This window comes from Pseudonaja textilis, chromosome 1, assembly GCF_049901715.1.
Source record: "Pseudonaja textilis isolate UNSWEBS1 chromosome 1, rPseTex1.2, whole genome shotgun sequence".
In the NCBI taxonomy this organism is placed as follows: domain Eukaryota; kingdom Metazoa; phylum Chordata; class Lepidosauria; order Squamata; family Elapidae; genus Pseudonaja; species Pseudonaja textilis.
The window spans coordinates 217,181,175-217,204,362 of NC_141990.1; the positions used below are offsets into that span (position 1 = coordinate 217,181,175).

Consider the following 23,188-nt stretch of genomic DNA (forward strand, 5'->3'; position numbering starts at 1 on the left):
GAAGGACTCCATTATAATTTTTTTCTAACAAATTAAACAACAGTTAAGCAATTAGGGAGAAGCAATATAGTGTAGATAAGGTAAAGGAGTAGGGCTCAAAACATCTGGGATCAATTTTCTTCTCTTCCCCTACTGGAGCTCACCAGTATTGTCCCTCAATACAGTTACTATCCTCAGCCTACTGGATATTTGTAATGAGAAATTGGAAGGAGAAAGATCCACTCTGGCATATGCATTTTTCAATTCTTTAGGAAAAGACAAAACATACAGTAATTGCAACAATAAAACAATAATACTTTAGTGTAGTTGTGAGGACACATATTCTATTAGCATTATTATAAGGTTATATAGACCTAGGAGACTTGTCAACCACTAGCAATTAGCTTTTCTTCATGACTTTAATAAATAGTACATAATATGGAAAATGTATATTTATCTGTTGATTGCAATGAAGAAAGCACATGTTTTAAAGATTTGATTAAACATATTACAAAGACTGTAGTTGGCATGTCTTCAAGTCTTCATCTGGCCATGAAGCTGCTCGTTTGTTTCAAGCCTCACTTATGCTTACTATAATAAAACCCATTCAATATTATGTCATTTTAATAGACTTGGCAAAAAGACAAAGAGGGTTGAAAATGGGTGTGGGACGGACGTTCCATATTGGCCTAACGTAAACACATTCTGTTTACATTAAAATTTCTGTTTACGTTGAAAGATGTAGTAGTAATATATGGTGACTAGAACTAGAGTGATCAGAAGAAAATGAGACAAGTTAAATAAGCTAGAGAGAAAAAGCTTGGTTTTGGTTTAATTGTATGGGTGGGCTATTGGAGAAAGGAAGTTTGCTGGATCCGGATTGCCAGGCTGGAAAAAAAGTTCTCTTCAAAAAAAATGTAAAGTTTCCCTCAAATAAAGCTGAACATCTGATACTTGACATATCTGGAACATTTCCTGGAAACAACATGTAAGTAACTTTGTTTTGCCATTGCTTTCTTCTATGATAAGTTTCCCAATTTTGTATTCAGCACTGGGATTGTCTAGTAAACTCTTATCCAAATCCTGTCAAGACCCAAATCAACTTAGTTCAGCCATGATTGGCTAAGCATTTTATTTATATGCATCTTTTGTGCATAGTTTGGCCTAGAGATTTAATGATGCCAGTGGACCTCATTTAATGCTGCTATCCATGCTGTAGATAGATTTTGACAGATCTCTTAAAACAACTTCCAACCAGTCCTTGGGGATGGCTATATATATATAGCCATCCCCAAGGATTATGTATAACTAACTTTGTCCAAAAATATTCTGCCCATTGCAATTATTCTCTTAATTTCACATAAAGTTTGTTCACTTGACACCTTGCACCATAAACAAGCTAAACACATCAGCCAACTAGCAAGCTTGGGTTTGGGGAAGAAACCACAGAGTCAGGTAGAGTATTCCAGACATTGACCACTCTGTTGGTCTGTTGCTGAAGTCATATTTCCTGCAATCAAGTTTGGTGCGATTAACCTTCAGTTTGTATCTATTCTTTGCTCTTGTATTGTTATGGTTGAAGCTGAAGTATTCATTGACAGGTTGGACATTGCAGTGTATGATTTTATATACTATACCTAGATTGGACCAAAGGCGGTGTAGTTCTAGGTTTTCTAGGTCTAGAATTTCAAATTTGTTGGCATAAGGTATTCTGCAATGAGTAGAGGAGTGGAGAACTCTTCTTGTGAAATATTTCTGGACTTTCTCAACTGTGCTAATATCAGATACATAATGTGGGTTCCAGACTGATGAGCTGTATTCGAGTATTGGTCTAGCAAATGTTTTGTATGCTCTAGTTAGTAGTGTAATATTACCAGAGAAAAAGCTATGTAAGATTAGGTTAACAACTCTTAATGCCTTTTTGGCTATGTAGTTACAGTGGGCTCTAGCACTTAGATCATTAGAGATGAGTACTCCAAAGTCCTTGACAGAGTTTGGATCATCAACAAGGTCTTGGCTATTCAGCCTGTATTTTATTTTCTGATTATTATTTTTTTGCCAATATGTAAGACAGAGCATTTGTTTGTTGAGATTTGAAGTTGCCATTTGTTTGACCATTCTGATACATACTCAAGGTCTTTTTGAAGGGTAGCAGTATTGTCGGTGGTGTTGAATAGCTTTACATCATCAGCGAAGAGGATGCAGTTGCTCTTAATATGATCACAGAGGTCATTTATGTAGAGTATGAAGAGAGTTGGTCCTAGAACACTGCCTTGGGGGACACCACTGTTGATAGGTACAGAATTTGATAGGACACTCCCAAGTTTAACCATTTGTTGTCTGTTTGACAGGAATGCTACTATCCAGTTATGCAGGTGTCCAGAGATACCATAAGATTTTTGTTTTAGGAGTAGTTTGTCATGTACCACTGAATCAAAGGCTTTACAGAAGTCTATGTAGATTGCGTCTATTGCTTTACCCTGATTGAGTAGTGTAGTCCATATGTTTTTGCAGTGTAAGAGTTGCAGATTGCAGGATAGTTTTTTTTCTGAAACTAAATTGTTTATTAGAGAGTAGGTTGTCTGTCTCTCAGTGGAGGATGATGGATTGGTTAATAATTGATTCCATGACTTTAGAGGTGACGCAGCTTAAGGAGATTGGTCTGTAATTTTCAACTAGGCTGGGGTCTCCCTTTTTGAAGATGGGGATGACCGTGGCTTGTGACCAAGGAGCTGATCCTGAAAGATTTTTCAAAGATTATTCTTAGAGGTTCTGCTATGGCAGTGGATAACTTTTTTAAGAAGTAGGCATATATTCGGTCCAGTCCAATTGATAGAGATGGTTTTAGATTGTGTAGTGCTCTTTCAACATTGTCTTCTGAAAAATTGATATGTATTAGATCATTGTAGCTGTCTGTGGTTCAACTAGGAAATACTGGGCATGATCCATTGCTGTTTACAAATACTGAGCCAAAGAATGTGTTAAAGAGGTTGGCTTTAATGGTGTCATCATTGCAGTCTTTACCATTAGGTCCTTTCAGGGGTGGGATGGACCTTGAGTCTTTTAGTTTGTTGTTTACAAAATTGTAGAAAGCGTGGGTGGAATTGGTGCGTAGAAGGTTTTCCTCTTCTTTAATGTGATAATTGGTGCATTCAGTCTTTATCTGGTGGCATACATTTTTGTATCAGCTTTTGAAGTTGGCAATGTGACCAGATTTGTTTTTCCCCCAGAGTGATCTCTTTTTGGATTGAAGCTTCCTTATTATTCTGGGTAATCTGTTTTTCCTGGTTTTTGAAGTTGTTATTGGTATATATAGTTTGATGACTCTTTTGACTTCAAGTAAAATATGTTGTAATGGTCTTCAACAGTATTGCATCCAGTGAATAGAAATTGCCAATCAAGAGATGAGAGATCATTGTCTCTAAGATCATAGTTGCCTTTTTTGAAGTTATAATTGGGGATCACATCATTGTGTTGATTTTTGTGTGGATGTATGTTGAGACAAAAGTCAATCATGCTGTGGTCACTGTTGGAAAAGGGTTCTTTAATTTGTATTCCGTAAATTGAATTCAAACTATTGCAGAAGATGAGATCGAGGCAGTTGTTAAGTCTAGTATTGTTGGTTACTAGTTATTCCAATCCCAGATTTGTTACAGCATTGTAGAAGGTTGCATGTATGGGTTCAGTTTTACATTTGTTTAGGATCCAGTTAATGTGAGGTAGATTGAAGTCACCAAGAAAGATAAAAGTGTGTGGGCAGGATGTTGCCCATGTTAGTAGTGAATTTAACTTGTTTACATGTTCGATGTCATAATCAGGGGCTATGTAACATAGTAAGAATTGAAATGTGATATTTAAGGACAGTTCACAGATGATGGTGTCAGGAAGAGCAAGCTCTTCGGTAACTTGGATGTTTTTTAGATGTAGGGACTTTTTATAGAAGATAGCTACACCACCTCCTCTACGGATTTCACAATCCGATTGGTAAACGTGATGGTCTCTTACTGTGGTAATGGAGTCAGGGAGAGATGCATTGAGCCATGTTTCACAAATATTGTTGTGTAGTCGGAAGGCACACACGAGGCAGACATGGAGCTGAAGGCTAACAACGATTTATTTAAGCAAAGCAGGTTGCCACGGCTGCCCTGGCTGGGCAGGCAGTCCCGAGCAGGGAGAGCTTCTCTGGCTGGGCAGGCAGTCAGGAAGGCGATAGCTGCCTCAGCTGGGCAGGCAGTCCGGAAGGCGATAGCTGCCTCTGCTGGGCAGGCAGTCCAGGAGGCGATAGCTGCCTCGGCTGGGCAGGCAGTCCGGGAGCCGATAGCTGCCTCGGCTGGGCAGGCAGTCCGGGAGCCGATAGCTGCCTCGGCTGGGCAGGCAGCCCGGATGGTGAGAACTGCCCGGCCGGGCAGGCAGCCCGGAGGGCAGGAGCTCTTGCGAGCGCTGCTCCGTTAGTCCGCTCTCCGCTCGCTTGCCCGCTTGGCTGGCTCTGCTCGACAGCCGGCTTTTATAACCGACTGTCAAACGGAGCCAACCAATGGGAACGGCTGGTGTTCCCCTCAAACAGCGGACCTGGTTGGGAAACCCCAACCAGTTCCAAAGACATAACGGAAACTGTCAGGGACACAACACCCCTTCCCCTTAGCTAGGGACATGGCAGCCCAGGCTGGGGCTGTGGTTGGGCAGGGACACAACACCCCTTCCCCTTAGCTAGGGACATGGCAGCCCAGGCTGGGGCTGTGGTTGGGCAGGGACACAACAACCCTTCCCCTTAGCTAGGGACATGGTAGCCCAGACTGGGGGCTGTGGTTAGGCGGGGACACGACACCCCTTCCCTCTTGCTAGGGATATGGCAGCCCTGGCTGGGGACTGTGGTTGGGCAGGGACACACCCCTTCCCCTGGCCAGGGACAAGGTAGACCTGTAATTAGACCTGCACATAGACTTGCATATAGACCTCCAGTCCCAGGGGATCCCAGCTGGGGCAGAGTCCTTCGCCGGTAGACCGGGTCCGGCTGAGGAGTGCTCAGTGTCTCTTGAGTTGATCGGGGCCTTTCGGGGAACGTTCGGTGTTGGCTCGGTAGACCGGCACCTGCAGGGAGCTCTCGGCGTCGGCGAGGCAGCTGGGACCGGCTCTAGGCGTTCGCTGAGTAGACCGGAACCTGCAGGGAGTTCCAGGTGTCAGCGAGGTAGCTCGGGTCCTGCAGGGAACTGTCGTTGGTGAGGTAGACCGGGGCCTTCAGGGAACTCTTGGCGGGTCGACCAGGCTCTCGGTGTTTGACAGGTAGACCGGGCCCTTTAGGCTGGGGATCACTGTCGACGGTTGCTGAGTAGATTGGGCTCTCTGGACTCAACTGGTAGCTGTTGTCGACGGTTGCTAAGTAGATCGGGCTCTCTGGATTTGACGGGTAGACCAGGCCCGTTGGACAGCTGCTTGGTAGATCGGGCTCTCTGGATTTGACAGGTAGACCAGGCCCGTTGAACGGCTGCTTGGTAGATCGGGCTCGCTGGGCTTGACTGGTAGCTGGCCCGTCTCGGCCTTCAGCAGATAGGTCAGCTCTCAGGGTAGGCCGGTTCGTCTCTGCCTACGGCAGATAGATCGGCTCTTCGGTGGTAGACTGGCTCGTCTCTGCCTTCAGCAGATAGATCGGCTTTTTAGGAGTAGGCGGTTCGTCTCTGCCTCACGGCAGATAGATCGCTCTTCAGGTGGTAGACCGCCTGCCTCTCTGCCTTCAGCAGATAGATCGGCTTTTCAGGAGGTAGACCGGCTCGTCTCTGCCTTCAGCAGGTAGATTGGCTCCTCGGGGTTTGACAGGTAGACCGGCTCTGTCTCGGCGGCTTTTCAAATGGCGGCAGTGGTGCCTGTGGCGGCGTCGTCTCCTCAGTGAGGAGGCTTTGAACTTCGTACTCTCAGTAGTGCCAGTGGCAGTGCCTGGCGGTGGCCTTTTCTGTTTCCTCAGCAAATGGAGGTTCTGAGCGTCTTGCTCTCGGTAGCACCAGCGGCAATGCCTGGTGGGGGCGTTTCTCCTCAGCAAACGGAGGTTCTTGAGCGTCGTGCTCTCAGTGGTGCCAGCGGCAATGCCTGGCGGGGCGTTTCTCCTCAGCAAATGGAGGTTCTTGAGCGTCGTGCTCTCAGTAACGCCGGCGCAGCGCCCAGCGGGGCGTTTTCTCCTCTGCAAACGGAGGCTTGAGCTTCGCGCTCTCAGTAGCGCCCGGCGGCAGCGCCCGGTGGGGCGTTTTCTCCTCTGCAAACGGAGGCTTGAGCTTGCGCTCTCAGTAGCGCCGGCAGCGGCGCCCGGCGGGGGCGTTTTCTCCTCAGCAAACGGAGGCTTGAGCTTTGCGCTCTCAGTAGCGCCGGCGCAGCGCCCGGCGGGGGCGTTTTCTCCTCAGCAGACGGAGGTTCAGAGCTTCGTGCTCTCAGCAGTGTCAGTCACCATCAGCAGTTGTGACTTTCGAAAATCGCGCTCTGAGAAGAGCGTTTTTGCGGCTGTGCCTGTCAGGCAGAGTCAGCCTCCTCGGCTGAGGAGGCTTCTTTGAAATCGCGCTCTTTGTGATTGTGGCGGCTGAGGCTCTCAGCGCCGTAATCCGCTCTAGTGACTTCAGCTAGTGATAGCCATTTGAATTTCGCGCCTTTTTGATGCGCATGCGGGCGGCTGCAGCTTCAGCGCGGTGGCTTTGCTTTTTTAGTGATCACAGCTCTAAGCAACAGAGGCTTTTGAATTCGCGCTCCTTGAGAGCGTCGGCGGCGGCTGCGGCTTCAGTTCAGCTGATTCAGTCCAGTTGCCTCTCCTTCGTGTAATCCCATCCTCGTCGCCAGTGTTGTGTAGTCGGAAGGCACACACGAGGCAGACACGGAGCTGAAGGCTAACAACGATTTATTTAAGCAAAGCAGGTTGCCGCGGCTGCCCTGGCTGGGCAGGCAGTCCCGAGCAGGGAGAGCTTCTCTGGCTGGGCAGGCAGTCAGGAAGGCGATAGCTGCCTCGGCTGGGCAGGCAGTCCGGAAGGCGATAGCTGCCTCTGCTGGGCAGGCAGTCCAGGAGGCGATAGCTGCCTCAGCTGGGCAGGCAGTCCGGGAGCCGATAGCTGCCTCGGCTGGGCAGGCAGTCCGGGAGCCGATAGCTGCCTCGGCTGGGCAGGCAGCCCGGATGGTGAGAACTGCCCGGCCGGGCAGGCAGCCCGGAGGGCGAGAACTGCCCCGGCCAGGCAGGCAGCCCGGAGGGCAGGAGCTCTTGCGAGCGCTGCTCCGTTGGTCCGCTCTCCGCTCGCTCGCTTCACTTGGCTGGCTCTGCTCGACAGCCGGCTTTTATAGCCGACTGTCAAACGGAGCCAACCAATGGGAACGGCTGGTGTTCCCGCTCAAACAGCGGACCTGGTTGGGAAACCCCAACCAGTTCCAAAGACATAACGGAAACTGTCAGGGACACAACAAATATGATGTCGAATTTAACCATATTTAGTAAGAGGAGAAATTCAGGTATTTTATTCACAAGGCTTCTTGCATTGAGTAGCTTGCATTTAAGGCCCATTGCAGTTGGAATTGAGATAGTATAATAATACTTTATTTGCGGTCAGAGACCAAAACACAAGTACAACAAAAAAAAGAACATGGGGAAATTAGTCATAAACAATTGGTCACCAAAAACTTGACTAAGGGGAATTACAGCATTCTCCTCTGATGGTTACAGTTCTTAAAAAAAAAAATGGAAACCTGAGAAGTGATGTATGAGGAGCCATCCCCTAGACAATATAAGAACAAATTACTAACATTGGGTCTAGAAGGGTCTATTTCAAGGAGAGATAGTAACTTAGATCTGCCTGCATTATACATAGGGCAATATAAAAGGACATGCTCCACAGTTTCAATCTTAATTGGGAGCCTCTTAAATTGCCCATTCAGTAGTGCTGAAGACAAGATATTAAAGCGAGCTAGGGAGAAAGGTAGTTAGTGGCATGCATGCCTAATTTTGAGTGATGGTGGGTTGGATGAGGTAGGGTTGAATGTGGAGTTGTGGGTTGTGTGGCTTACTTTTGATGCAATCTGCGTGGTAGTCAATGTAGAGATCCTTCTCTCCATTGTCTAGACGTCTTTTTAGTTCATCACGGAGTTCATGGGAGTGGATTCTTTGCAGTATGGATGTCTGGTCTTGAATGAAGTTTTTTGTGGTTGGGATTGGTTTTTGCAATGGTGTTTATTGTATGAATGAATATGCATTTGCTGGACTCATTTTTGCAAACAACTCTACAAAATTATGGGGCCACCGAGCCATCATTGTATTTGGATTCAGGGCCATCTCTGGTAACTTCAATGATATCTTCAGGAGAGATGTTTGTTGTATTTGAGTTGCTTATGATATTACAAACTTTGGTGATGTGATCTGATCTGTTGGTGTCTTCAAGACCAAATAAGATGGCATTTAGACATTTCTGATCATGTTCAGTGGTGTCTCTGATGAGTAAGGGGATATCATTTGTGAACTTATTTAATGGGATAGTAATTATTTGTGGTTGTGGTTTGGTGGTTATATTTGGTTGTAGTTGTGATTGTAGTTGAGGTAGTAGTTGTGGTGGTGGTTGTTGGGTTGGGATTTGATTTGGGCTGATAGGTAGTTGCTTATCAGTGCTGTATTTTTTTTCCAAGAAAAATTAGGCTTTCTTGTATAATTGTTTCAAAACATGTTGCGAAGTGTTTTTCTCTTGAGTGCATGAGTGATTCTATGCTATCAACTCTGTCAGGCAGGGTACTTGGTTTGTTTAGCTTAGGAAAACATGATGGACGTAGACAAGGGAATGTATCTGATGCTTTTAGGAGATCAGCTACGTCTTTGTTTAATTTTAAACAGGAAAGCTGGGCTTGATTGTCACATAGGTAGCATTTGATGTTATTTTCACTTTCATTGATGGTTTTAAGACATCTGAAGCATGTACAGGAGTCTGGGAGGTCATTGGTAGAGATATTTTTTGTTGTTGTTTGGTAGTGGAGGATTTGGAGTTTCTGGAGTTTCTGGCTGGCATGGTCAATGACAATAGTACACTAAACAATTACAATAGCTAATTAATGTGATAGGTAGACAGTTACTTAATGAATATTGGTAATTAATCAATGTTAATTGATAAGTTAGAGAACAAATCAAAAGTAAGGTTACTTATTACTAAAAATCAATCAAACAATTTATTACTAAGAATCAATCAATAATCAATTGACTAGATAATCAATGATACAGTATTAAATCTTTATCAGTTCAATGAATCAGTAAATTAGTGGCCATTTAACAATTAATTATTATACTATTATATGATAAAACAATTATTATAGACAAAGTATTATCTATAAATATTTGTTCTTGAAGTACTGAAATAGTAGGTAGGAAGGCCAATTCCACAAAGTGCCTATATTTTTTTCCCTTGTGGTAATGTGGTAATGGAGTTTAAAAGAGGCTTTTCTGAAGCTAATGGAAATACCAGGCCACTTAACTCTCCAGGATTTGGATTCAATACAAATTAATTTATTATTAGGTAGAAGATGGGATGAACTAGTTTCGTGTAGTGTTTAAAGTGCTGTGACCTAGGAACTGGGAGACAGTGACTTCTTGTCTCGCTTTAGGCACGAAACCAGCTGACTGACCTTGGGCCGGTCACTTTTTCTCAGCCCTAGGAAGCAGGAAAGGGCACCATCAAGAAGAGCATTTGATCATGCTTGGTGGATGTGTATTAAAGCCACAAATTTTTGGACTCAATTATATATAAAAATACATAAGATATTAAAGATCCATATATAAACATTTCTCTTGAATCCAGATACTTTTTGGGGATTGATGAATAAGCAGCTGGGGAGAACATATGGAACTTTGTTTTCATATGTGTTCACTGCAGCGAGAACAGTTAACCTTCTCACACAAAATGAAAAGATCTGATTTTACCCACATCGGAGGAATGGATAGTAAAGATGAGTGAATGTGTTGAAATGGCCAAATTGTTAGGTTAGGTTAGGTTAGGTTAGGTTAGGTTAGTTAGGTTGGAATGGAATAGAATAGAATAGAATAGAATAGAATAGAATAGAATAGAATTTATTGTCACTTTGTACACTATTCAGCATACATTAAATTGAAATTTTGTTGCATACAGATCTCAAAGGGACACCACCTAACCATGACAGAATACATACATGCATGCATGCATGCATACATACATATATACATACAAAAATATGCATTTCATTTAGAGACAGGACAGTTTGATTGGAAACTTTTATAGATTTTTTTTTATGGGAAATGGAAAAAATGAAGTCATGATATAAGTTTTTGAGGATTAGAACAAAAATAATAGTTTATACAGAAAATGTAAACAATTCTATAGCCATAGAGCAATAGGTTAAGTTACTGTATATTTATACTTTAACTGCTGTAAAAGAAAATTGAAAGACACTTATTTATATTTTTGTTCCTTTTCTTTGATTTCTTAACAGCTACCCTATGAAGTTCCATATTCTAGGTACAAAGCAGGGCATTAACAGAATGAGTGGAAGAGAGTCTTCCAAATTGTCATAAAATCCATCTGAATCCCAAAGGTGATTTTTCAAAAAGCAACTGGACTTTGCTTCTCCTTGAGGATGTTTAGCTTCTCATCCAAGAAGCTTCTTCAGTTCTGAAGAGGCTTCTTGGATGAGAAGGGAAACATCTTGAAGGAGAAACAAAGTCCATTTGCCTTTTGAAAAAGTGCCTTTAGGACAACCATGACTTACTTGGGTGACTGAGAATCTCCATTCAACTGGATGCCATCACTAAAACAAAGTAAAGCGAAGGGAAGAAATAACAGAGTGAAGCAGCATCTATTCTGTACTATATGCTTTTACAAAAGATGTTCAAGAGAGGAAAAAGAGAAAGTACATTTGAAATAATATTTTTTTTGCCAGCATTTTTGTTTTCTTCATATCATAGCCAACTTTAAAGAAAACCCCGCAGGACTACTTATTTATTTCTTGAAGCCTTATTCTGAATTGGTTTTTATTTTTCACGTGTCCCGTTTTGTTCCTCTGAAATTGGGTCTGATTTTTGCATCGGGAACAAGTGTTTTTAATTTCTGGTTTTAGCCATTATTGGGTTCATTAATGTTTTATTATTCTTTTTTGTTATTTATATTATATATATAGCGATTTTATATGTGAATCCTGCCTTGGGATAGTCTTTGCCCTAAATAGAATCTAAAAATATTATAAAGAAAAAATAATAATACTTCACGTACAACAATTTACATAGTATTTTTATTATTTTTGGCATCACTCTAAGTTACTGCATATTTGAAGGTAGCAGGCAATATATGTGCAATGTTAACTGAGTCCTAATTGTGTGAAGTCTATGGGTGGCTTCAGGCACCAAACCCACAGCCTTTCAGGTTTTACTCAAAGTATTCATTGGCGAGACCCTCACATTTTGCACATTGGGAGACAGATTAAATTTCCATTCCTTGAAATTCAGGCAGTGCTTCTTTTCAGTGCACTGAAAAGAAATAGTGTGGCATGGTGCATGCTGGCTATAGTCAATACATCTTCATGCATGTTTGGATTTACCCTTAGGGTCAAATCTCACGTAAATTTGAATAGGAAGTAGGTCAGGCATACCATTGTTAGTGGACCATAATTAGTAGATATGAATAGAAGTCCACTTTAGATAGAAGAGGCACCCATTCATTTGTCAGGTCCAAAGAATCAAGAACAACATGTGAAGTTTGTTCTTTATTGTTGGTTGCCTACAAACAGAATCATGCTGTCAGACCAGGGATGGGATTCATTTTTTTTTACTACTGGTTGTGTGGGCGTGGCTTAGTGGGTGTGGTTTGGCTTGGTGGGTGTAGCAGGGGAAGGATACTGTAAGATCTTCATTCCCACCCCCCTCCAGGGGAAAGATATTGTAAAATCTTCATTCCCACCCCAATCCTGGGGGAAGGATACTGCAAAATCACATTCCCTCCACACTCCACTAATCTGCTTTAGGGGTGGGGCCAGTAAGAGGTGGTATTTGCCGGTTCTCCAAATTACTCAAAATTTCCACCACTGGTTCTCCAGAACTGATCAGAAGCTGATGAATACCCCCTCTGTGTCAGATGTGAAAGATCAGATCCACATATGTACATACAGTTGAATTGCTTCATTGCTAAAAAACAACACTATGTGTGGGAATCTTTTCAACTCATGGTCAGCACCTGCTTGGAGTTAGATAAGGATCAATATAATTCAAGGGGGGCGCCGGATGTTGGACTGTTTGTATACAGATTCTAAGCTTATCCTTTAATGCCACTCCCAGGTTCTGTCACTCCTTTTCTTACACTTGCCAGTCTAAAGCAACTATCTACATAACTATTAATTATACTCTGTGAATTGCTAGGGAGAGTCCATCTTTACCCTCTTCCTGCCTTCCAGACATTCCAAGCTCTGCTGTCCCTTTGCTTTCTGGGAAAGAGCTTTTCCCTCCTGTGACTCCAAGTTACATTCTACCACATCATTTAAAGCTTTCATTTCAAGAACAAGCTGTAGCACCAGCCACTGGTTCATTCGGCCCATTGTTTTTGAGTCTGACAAACAGTGCTTCTTCACAATTTTTTATTAGGATTGGATGTAAAAGGGGAAGATGAGAGCCATAATTTAGGTACGTGTGTGTGCATCTGTATATCTTTCCTTTATATCCTGAAATAGGAGTGGATTGTGTTGTTGCTGCTTTTTCCCACCTTCCATATTTATGATTTATGATGCAATTTATGAATCTGTTATTTTCCTATTAGTAGTGTTATTTTTTTATTATAGTCTTTAATCAGCATTATAGATAAGAAAAATAAAAGTAGATTTCTACAGAAAACTCATTACCAAAACAATTTTCATGAAAAAAAAAATGTAGCACATCCAAGCCAAATGTACAATTGTATGGCTTGGTAAAGGTATTTTGCAACTTGAAATGTAAGTGAAGTGTTAACATCTCTTCAAAAATAAAGAACATAAAACTGAACTTTATTACCCTCAATTTGAAAGCAAAGAGCTGCCAAAGACATTTGTAATTGTGTATTAACAGCCATTGTCTTAATAAAAGATAACTTAAAATTTCATTGAGGTATACTGAACAAATCTAATAAATTCTCAGGATTAGGAGTTAATGGAAGATTGCAGAATCTAACACTAGGCAATATAATTAAGGAATTCAGGTTCTACCATACTGACAATGTTTGCTCCTAATTTGTTCCTTTATGGACTTGGCTTCCATAGGAGTTTATTAGCCCGTACTCGGAATAAAAGCTAAGACTACTTTATTCCTCGTACAAGTTTGATGTAAAAGTGATGTTTGTTTTAACAGCTATTTTTTTATTAAAAAGGTAAAGTAAAATTTCATTTAGGTGTACTGGACCTGAGTACCTTGTCTATATGATTATACAGAAAATTATGAATGGTCAGTTAAAGAACAATAAAAGACAACTCAACCCTGGGAAACGGAATGCATGAAAAAGAGCCTCAAAAATAACCCTCACGTGTATTAAAAATAAATAAATCCCTGAGAGCATATCTAAACTTTCCCCTAACTTTGGTTTGAACATATATGTCTAACCATCCTTGAAGGACATTTCCAGCTTTCCTCTATCTATTGCCCACAACCAAAGTTACTTGACCAGCTCTGATGTGTGTGTTTTTTAAATCTCTCAATACATGCCTTGCACTTTTTATGAAATGGCTGTGACCATGTGATAATGCAGCAGTTCCTATTGGCTGCTTTCAGCTTCTGTGGGCATATCCTCTCCTCTCCAGTTGCTGCCAACTTTGCTTCATGGTTATTTCAGCTTTTGCTGCTTCCTGGCATGACACCAGGAGAAGAGCTGCAGGATCAACATTGCTAGAAACACCGATAAACCAGGATATCTCTAAAGGCTTAGATAAATTCTGATCTACTCCATTATTTACTAAAAAAAACAAGGCTTCTAGAGGAATAACCTCTCTGTATTACTAGAGAAAGTAGAAGGCCAGGAGTTTTGCAAGTTCTAGATCAGATTACAGAAGGTTGCTAGAGCTGGAAGGCATCTGTTTGCTTTAGCAATAACAGCACCACAGTTGCTATTGAAAATCGTTTGGATGTAGTTTAGCTCCTTCAATAATATTAACACTAAAATTGTAGAACAGACCAATCTAAAGTAAACTAGAAAGGTTCTGATAGAAGGCATTTTGTCAAGACTTACTTCCCTCTACAGTCTTCACTACATTATGGGGAGCAATTGATGGATATTTTTCCTGCCAGCTGATAAATATATCAATTATGAATCTTAAAGTATTGGACACCCCAAATGTTCTAGCCTTGTTACTGAGTAGGGAGTGGCTATGTAGACAGAGCACACTTACAAGCATACTTTTTATTGTCTCATATGGCTATGGACATGTTCACTTTGTGTTTCAAATTCTTACCAGAAAATAACTGGAACAAAATTCTCACCATGTATATTTCAGGAACGTATAGTATTAGTTTTAAATTAGCAAGAGAAATCCATTTGTGTTTGTGCAGAGCAAGTAAATATAGCTAGATGCTGATATGATCAATTGAAATTACAGTGAGAATTGAAAAAAGTAATATTAAAAAGAAAAACCTGGTATCCATTTCTCTTATCTGAAAATAGAATAAAATATGCATTATTGTTGCTTGGATACTGAAGAAAAGTGGCTCTCTACTCTCAAACCATTGCCCTGTATTTTAGTATCAATTTGGGCTCCCTTCTGAATTATATCTGTTCCCTGCAAGCTGTTTTTCTGGAAGTATTTGTTTTAAGCTAAGAATAGAGTTAAGGTGATTTTTCCCCATTTCCTATATTATGCCAAAAATAGAAGTTTAGAGAAGTTTAAAGTAAAAAAAAAAGGTTATTTGTTTTCCCCATCTGTATTCAGCTTTAAACTAAAATTCCCTGTTTTATTGGTGTTTTCCCAATTAGATGTTTACCAAACTACTGTGAACATGGAGGAAAATGTTCCCAATCTTGGACAACATTCTTCTGTGATTGTAATGAAACTGGTTACACTGGAACAACCTGCCATAACTGTAAGTAGATTGTATTGTTGGTGCATATGAACTTTGGGGAATATTTACAAATTTGAGAAAATAGATTTCTTGTACTTCTTCCTTTTTAAAATTACTTATAGATGGGTACATGGGATGGAACAAATTTCAGTTTGATTAAGAAACTATATAGGAAGTGAAATAAGTAGACTTCTTCTGATGACAAGGGAAGAAATGTATAAATGGACATTTCTCATGGTGGAAAGAAGTAAACTCTGAAGATGTTTAGCAGTTTGGATTTATCTGACAATTATCTGCTATCAAAGTAACTACATCTTTACAAATGAATAATGCTACTTTGTCTTGTAATTCTTAGTCTTGTAACTCTAGATACAGTTGGATAATGTTGATTACCTGAACTTATTTTAATTATGCTTTCAGCTGAGATGCTATGATTCCTTTGGTTGTCTTGAGCAATTCTAGAATAGGGAAAATGTGGCCTGTGGATTCTCTTGGCCCAATCAGTGATATTCTGCAAACCTGACCTTTTGAGTTGGCTGGTTGGAATGATCTTGATTGCATGCCTTTCTTTTAGTCCATATCCAGAAACTGACTGGGGCCTCCTGTTCAACATCTAGGCCAGGGGTGTCAAACTCATGGTGTCACACTGTCATCATGTGATGTATTGTGACTTCCCCCCGTTCGCTAAACTAGGGGTGGGTGTGTCTAGAATGTGATGCATCCAGCCCTTGGGCCATGAGTTTGACACCCCTGATCTATGTCATTGATCCATGATGTCTTAGGATTCAATCTTTTATCACTTGTTGTTTAATATTTATATGAAGCCAGCGACAAAGGTCATTCAGAATTTTGGAGTGGATTGTTATTGGTATACCAGTGGCAGAAAACTCTATTCTTCCACACTATCTTATTTCAGAAATGGGATGACATGAAATCCAAATATGAATAGAAATCTTGTTCTGAGGCCAGTTTTCAATTAAACTACACTCTTTCCAAAATAACTTGTCTATAGTTTGGGAGCTGTCTCTGATCTTCAGCTGTCCCTGGGTTTTCAACTTATGATTGTGATAAGGATAACTACACTTGTGTATTTGGCACTACTCTTTCTGAACTAGTCAGATAGGCAACAGTTGTCTGCACCTTGGTTGCATCCCATCTTGGCTACAGCAGTAAATTTTATATAGGCCTACCCTTGAATATATCTGGAACATACATCTGATGCCAAATGTGTTGGCTAGTCTGTTAACCAGTGCCAGGTGTTGAGAACACATGATCGTATGTGGCTGAAGTATGTGCAGTACTGTAGTTCCTATTAGCTTACTGTATGCAATTATTTGGTATTAATTTTAAAACTCCTACATAACATAGTAATTGAACGAATAGCCGAAGAACCATGAATAGGAATTTCCCCAGTTTACAGAGAAGTGTTACAGGAGAAGTTCTTTCAAAAACCTGTTGGTATGTACATAGGAGAGGACCATTACCTGACTTGTCTTTTCTAATTGGGGAAGACATACTTTTTTCTTAAAATAATCTAGATCTGCAAAAGATAAAGCAATACAGTAGTGACATCACTTGAATGTCAGGCAAAAGGAACCAGAACACTATGTGAATAGGCCAAAGTAGTTACCTCTTTGTTCATCACCAATATTAAAAGAATCTCACCAGATTGGTTGCATTTCCTTGGGAACAAGCAGAGAAAGGCTTTCCTAGTCTGGAGTAAGATGTTTCCTCCCTGGAGTGATTCCACATTGGGATACCATTTTATCCCCACTTCCCATTCCGACAGTTATTCAGCCACACTGCAGGATGGCAAGGCCAGAATCTAGAGCACATTTTCCATTGTGTGTTAACTATGGAAGCACACATTTCATAGCTATGTTAAATATAGTTATGCTCATTTTTGGTAATTGTGGCATTCAGAATATACAGAGACTTGTGATTTTTTTTAAAAAAAAATTCCTTATCTCCAAAGACTTCTTGTAACCTACATATTGCCCAACTCTGATGTCCATCATGTTAGTTTTTTTGTTTCTCAGTTTTACTCTACCATCAAGAGATGTTTCTTGTTCTATTATTAGTGTTGTAAAGAAGTATCTTAGCCCTTACATTTTAAATGTTTCCAGCATATACAAATATCTAGCCAGGAGATATTTAATAAAAATGATTACAATTTTGATATATGACTCAGTACATGCTAAATGATGTGGATACAAGAAATATTTCTTAACAAGCTTTCTGTGATGCCAGAGGGACATTCCTTTTCAAAAAGAAAAAAGAAAAAAAAGATAGTAAGCAAGAAATCTCTGGCAATTTCCAATATGATATATGCAGAATATTAAAGTTGTTCCATAAAGGGAAATTTCATCCCACAGGAAATGTCAAAATTTGAGCGTCCATGTTGGCCTCATGTTTAAATGAAATACTTAAATGTAGGAATATTCAGGTAGACTGAACATTCTGCTTTGCTTAATGTCCTCTAAAACATTTAAAATGCTTTGGGTTTTTTTAAAAAAATACTGAAGGTTGCCATATATTTCTACTCTAACAGTACATTTCTAAACTTGAATATGGATAAAGAAATTGTTATGATTTCCATCCAACAGAAAGGTAAACTTGTTGAATGAGAATTACATCCCTAAACATTCTGATTATTAAAATTAAACTATTTCTAAAAGAGCAAATTTTAATGTGTTTTATTTAATAATGTGTTATTTATTGGTTGTTTAGCAATGTAACAGTGAAAACAGATATTTTTCTTGATTTTCATAAATACATGTAATTCTAATGAGGCATTAGATAACTATGAAAAGATGACCCTGGAAGAATAGACAAACAAACACCTGCTTGAATTATCTTTTTAGAGATTATATGATGTCTTTACAATTATTTAATTTTAACAATTAAAATTATAATTTAATATTTATAAAATAATATTATCTTAGGTTGCTGCAACACATATACCCATTAACCACCTGCAATATGATGATTTGAAAAAGGGATGAAATAACGAAGTGTAGACATCAGTTATTATATTCACATTACCTGGGATCATTTAGTTTTGGACTGATTTGTAGAGTCAGAGGGACAAGCTTTCTGCTCTTTGAGTTCTGCCACCTGTGGATAGGTTTCATGTGTCATTTGGTGGTGATCACTAGCTCTTTGAAAGATAGATACAGGTACCATTCATCTTGAAAGAAGTGACAATGCAGTTCTGTTGAAGAAGCCATCATCTGATACAGTCAATTTAGGGAACATCTTAGATGAAATTGATTACCTATGTCCTTTTCCATTCAGGATTCAGACCTGGTCCTGAAATCAAACTTGCATTAATTGGTCAACCTGAATGGAGAAGGTGAGACATTCCTGGTCTTATTGACCCCTCACCAGTATTCAATTCTAAAAGGTATCCCTTTGAACTCTTCAATTCTAATGTTCTAGGTAGGGTTGTATTTCACCTGAATGAGCAGGTCCATGATTATGGAGCTGTTTTGGAGTCACATCTTATGTTTGAGGAGCAAGTGAAACCAGGGTAACCTCAACATTACAGTAGTGCACTTTTTGCTGATGCATCAATTATGCTCTTTTCTGAATCAGACAATAATAGTTCCTTTTTCATTTCTGAATATTTAGAGTAATGTAACCCACACTCTATTTAGGTCTGTATTTGAAGTTAACCTGGAAACTACATTTGGTCCAAAATAAAAACAACACAGCTCTGTTAAGAGGTATGAACACTTTTAGCAACCTAATGCCAGTGTTATGATCATCATTAGTGCTTGCCAATAAATTTGTAAGACTAATTCAAAATATTGGTTCTGACTTAAAAAGCAGTTCCTTCAAAAATTTTAGGAAATGGTTCTCTCCCCAGTTGCTGGGTAAGCGTGGCCATGGTGGGCATGGCCGAGTCAGCCTCCTACACCATGGTGGGGGGGCATTTTGCCCTCCCCAGGCTCCGGAGCCTTTCCTTGAGCCTCTGGGAGGCCTGTTTTTATCCTTCCCAAGCCTCCGCGCATGTCCTGCACTTACTTGCATCCAAAACGGGCCACGTGGGAACTCTTGGGAGGGGAGTGGGGGACAGGGTGGGCAGAGCCAGCCAGGAGATGGATTTGGGGGTTCTTTGAACTGCACAAAATCTTAACTAGGGGCTCTCCCAAACCCCTGCAAATCCCCAGCAGCCCACCCCTGCCTGTAACCCCATGGAACCTTCTTCTCAATCAGATTTTAGCTACCTTATCATTATGATAAATAAAAGTTATTGAGAATCTGAAGGCAGAACTTTTCTATTGCTTCCCCGATGATTTGCAACACCCTATTTCCTAAGATAAAGCATTTTCCACTGTATTGATCTTTCAGAAGTCTTTAAAAGTTATTCTATTTAAGTTTATGCTTGGTGAGTGACAAGGCAGTTGAGCAGCCATTCTTTTTTGTTTTTGTTTTTTTAGTTGTAAGTGGCTTATAATGTGGATTAATTTTATGGATTTTGTTGTTCAACTTTAGTAATCCAACTTGAATGTATGCAATAGGAAGTAAACGTATAATAAATAAATATGCTGAATATATAGATTTTTTTCTCTAGCAGGCTTTTAATAGGATTCCTGCAATCTAGGAACTGTATTCTAGAACATACAGTGTATTCTAGAACATACATTCTAGAACATGTGTCATCCAAGAATAAATGGATACTTCCAGATGGGGACTTAGATCAGTGAATTAAGCCATCCATCATACAATTGATGCCATTGCTAGACGTGTAATTGTATTAGGTAATAGTTTCCTCCTGTTCAATTAAAAAAAATGGAAATATACAGTATATAAATGTATATCACTTGTAGTTATTGGTAACTATACTTCCTGAAACAGAACCAGTGTACAACTGTAAGAACAAGTGGTAGCTGTAACCAAGAGTGCTTTTGTCCTGATCTATCCTAGATGTCAGTTGTACCTTGTCTTTGATCAGCAAATATTGTTGTCAGTCATTCATGTCTTAGCAGATGAAGCTATAGAGATGATCTTGGAGAAGGCATGCAGAAATAGGTGCAGAACAGAGGTGATATTCAGCAGGTTCTAACCAGTTCTGGAGAACTGGTAGCGGAAATTTTGAGTAGTTTGGAGAACCAGCAAATACCAACTCGGACGGGAGATTTTATAGTATCCTTCCCTTGCCATGCCCACCAAGCCATGCCCACAGAACCGGTAGTAAAAAAAATTGAATCCCACCACTGGTGCAGAAGGAAAATGCATTAAATCTTTGGGGCAGGAAAAAGTTCCAGACTGTCTTCTCCCAAGTAACAGGATTAGAAGAATCCTGAAGGGAAAACATCGGCAGAATTGGAAGAGTGTGTTACTGTAGTATACCTCAATAAAGTATAGATTCTTTCTTCCTGTGGAGTGGGTTTCCTGATTTGGTCTGCCTTGTAAAGCAACCCCCCAAAAAAAAAAAACCTCAATTATTGTAATTCAATCAACATAGAACTGCCACTGAAGATCCCTGCCCTGGAAACTAGAGCTGGTGTAGAATGTGGATGTGCAAGCAGTACACCTATTTAACATTTCGGTTTCATGAGTTGCATTGATTACCAGTGGATTTCTGGGTGCAATTTAAGATGTTGGTTACCATCTATAAATCTAAACATAGTTTGGGCCATGTAATTTATAACACAGTTTGTCTCTAATTATTTCTGCCCATTCTATTAGATTAGGCAGGATGGGCATGTGCTAGGTCCTATTGATTAAACTAGGTCATCTCATGGGACTATATAAACGGGACTTTTTTTTCCTGCTGCCTCTATGCTCTAGAACAGGGATGTCAAACTTGCATTGTCATGGTGGCATCATGTGATGTATTGGGACTTTCCCCCCTTCACTAAACTGGGCATGGGCATGGTCAGTGTGTGACACATCTGTCCCGTGGGCTGCGAATTTGACAGCCCTGCTCTAGAATGTCCTTTTCCTGAGGTTCATCTGATTTTGCAATTCTTGAGAAAATCTGTAGGTCCCTGATGTTTCAATCTGTCAATTAATATCAGATATCCAAGTTGGAAATAACAAAAGACCATATCCACATTTTTGTCTGTGTGAATTTCTACCTAATGTAAATTGGAACCTGCACACAATTTTGGACCAACATAGAGGAGTGATCCATCCCCTCCTGACAGAACAAATTGGTCCTACAACATTGATAATAAATTCTGAACTTCATCCAGTCTATTTCTTCAGATTGGTGTAAATTTATTTCAGTGTCAGCAAACTCTATCACTTTCAGTATTAATTTTAATTTTATGTTTCTGGAATCTGAACCAGGAATCATATTTGGAATTATCTGCCAAAGGTACTATTAAATGCTTTGTAAAATTTTGTGCCATCAACAAATTATTCAAACAACCTTTTCAGATATCTCAGGATTTCAATACTCTTGTGTGAGATTTGATGACTGATGCAATATTTTAAACAAGCATTTTAATGTAATTTGGTAATATGCAATTTGGTGAGCTGTGGGGCAGCATTTTGAAATCAATGACTCCTGTTATTGACTCCTGTTATACATAACACTATTTTTTTTTACATTACATATAAATCCTGTTGAGTTTGTGAGTCTTCCTATGTTTGTGATTTGTTTTGCAATCTCAATAACATTTTTCCCAACTAAGCTTTTTTTCTCCCATGTTCTATTACTTTCTCCCTTGAATAATTTTTAGACTTCTCACACTGACAACTGCTGCTGAGCCAGCTGTACTTTGCTAGTTTTGTTCCCCATCACCTTTTATTCACAATCAATACAGCACATGTGGAATTTTTTTTGACGCTCAGCTTGAAGTACAAAGCCACAGTCTTGCCTCTATAAAAATCAGCAAGCAGCCATCTCACTGAATGGATAACTGGTAATAAAGGTAAATAGATTCCATGATCTGAAAAGAAGAGACGAAGAAAGTGACAGCCTCTGAAAACACCAAATATTATTCTGCCAAAATTGCAAGTTTTTAACAACAGATTTTTAGGATAGACATTTTTTTGCCTTCTTTTTGTTTGAGTTTTATCTAGTTTGAATTGGAAAATTATTAGAATTATTATTGTCATCGTTATCATTGATACTACTACCATAATCTTCATTACCAGCTCATTTACTAAACTTCTCTGGGCAAATTACAAGACTTTTTTTAAAAATGTGGAATAAAAAAATAAAATAATGAAAGCCATAAGTCACTGCAGAACAGAATACATTAAAATTGAACAAAGCACAACACTTTACTGCTTAGGGGAAGGGAAATGTCCTTAAATCAAGTTCCAAGCATTCCTTTGTGGGAAATATGACCCTTATATTCATTACTGAGAAATTTTCTTTTGCTTTCTTTTGTAGGATATCTGCAGGAGGGTATCTGAAGGCGCTAGAAGCATCTGGGAAACTGATTGTATAGGAATATTCTTAAGATACTGGATTTAGGTTTAGTGTATTGTCAGAAGCTGAGAGTCATGGTAGTGCAATGCAGTACTTCAGGCTACATCTGCTGGTTGCCAGCTGCCAGCAGTTTAGCAGTTCAAGTCTTACCAGGCTCAAGGTTGACTCAGCCTTCCATCCTTCCAAGGTTGGTAAAATGAGGACCCAGATTGTTGGGGGCAATAGGTGGACTCTGTAAAACTGCTTAGAGAGGGTTGTAAAGCCCTGTGAAGTGGTATATAATTTTAAGTGCTATTGCTATTATCACACAGTGTATTCAAACTGAGATCTTTCTAGCATCATAAATATTTGAAAATTTAATCTAAAGCCAAACAACCAGTTATGGGAAGCCACCAAAAGTAGCATGAGAGGGATTATCTCAGAATGAAGGTCTTCATGCAGAAGATATTTCAAACATCCATCTTTATTTCCATCCTGCCAGGCCATAGGCAGCAAGGTGATTAGATGAGAGGGAGAGCTCCAGTTGCTTGAGGAATCCAACCAGAGCATCTCACAAATACACTGAAAATTTCTGTTGAAGAGAAGAAAGTTATATTTTATTTGCAATATTTACAGTACATGCTTTCCAGTAACAGAATTTCGATGGGCTGCTTAATTTTTAAAAAACAGAGATATTATCTAGTTTTATTTACATTTCCTGGGCACAGACACAAATTAAAATGTTCCAAAAGTGCCTGGTTTTGCTTTTTTTTTTTTTTTTTGAGAATAAACCCAAGGGTTAAATA

At 39.9% G+C, this 23,188-nt stretch overlaps 1 protein-coding gene across 2 annotated transcripts in view; it reads left to right on the forward strand.

The window, feature by feature from the left end:
• The window catches only part of CNTNAP5 (contactin associated protein family member 5), a 402,137-nt gene that overhangs the window by 238,565 nt on the left and 140,384 nt on the right, over positions 1 to 23,188 (forward strand). For both annotated transcript variants that reach the window (XM_087920476.1, XM_087920475.1), the window contains exon 11: positions 14,922 to 15,028. In XM_087920476.1, coding sequence (XP_087776602.1) covers positions 14,922 to 15,028 — 107 coding nt within the window. The remainder of the gene's footprint in view (positions 1 to 14,921; positions 15,029 to 23,188) is intronic.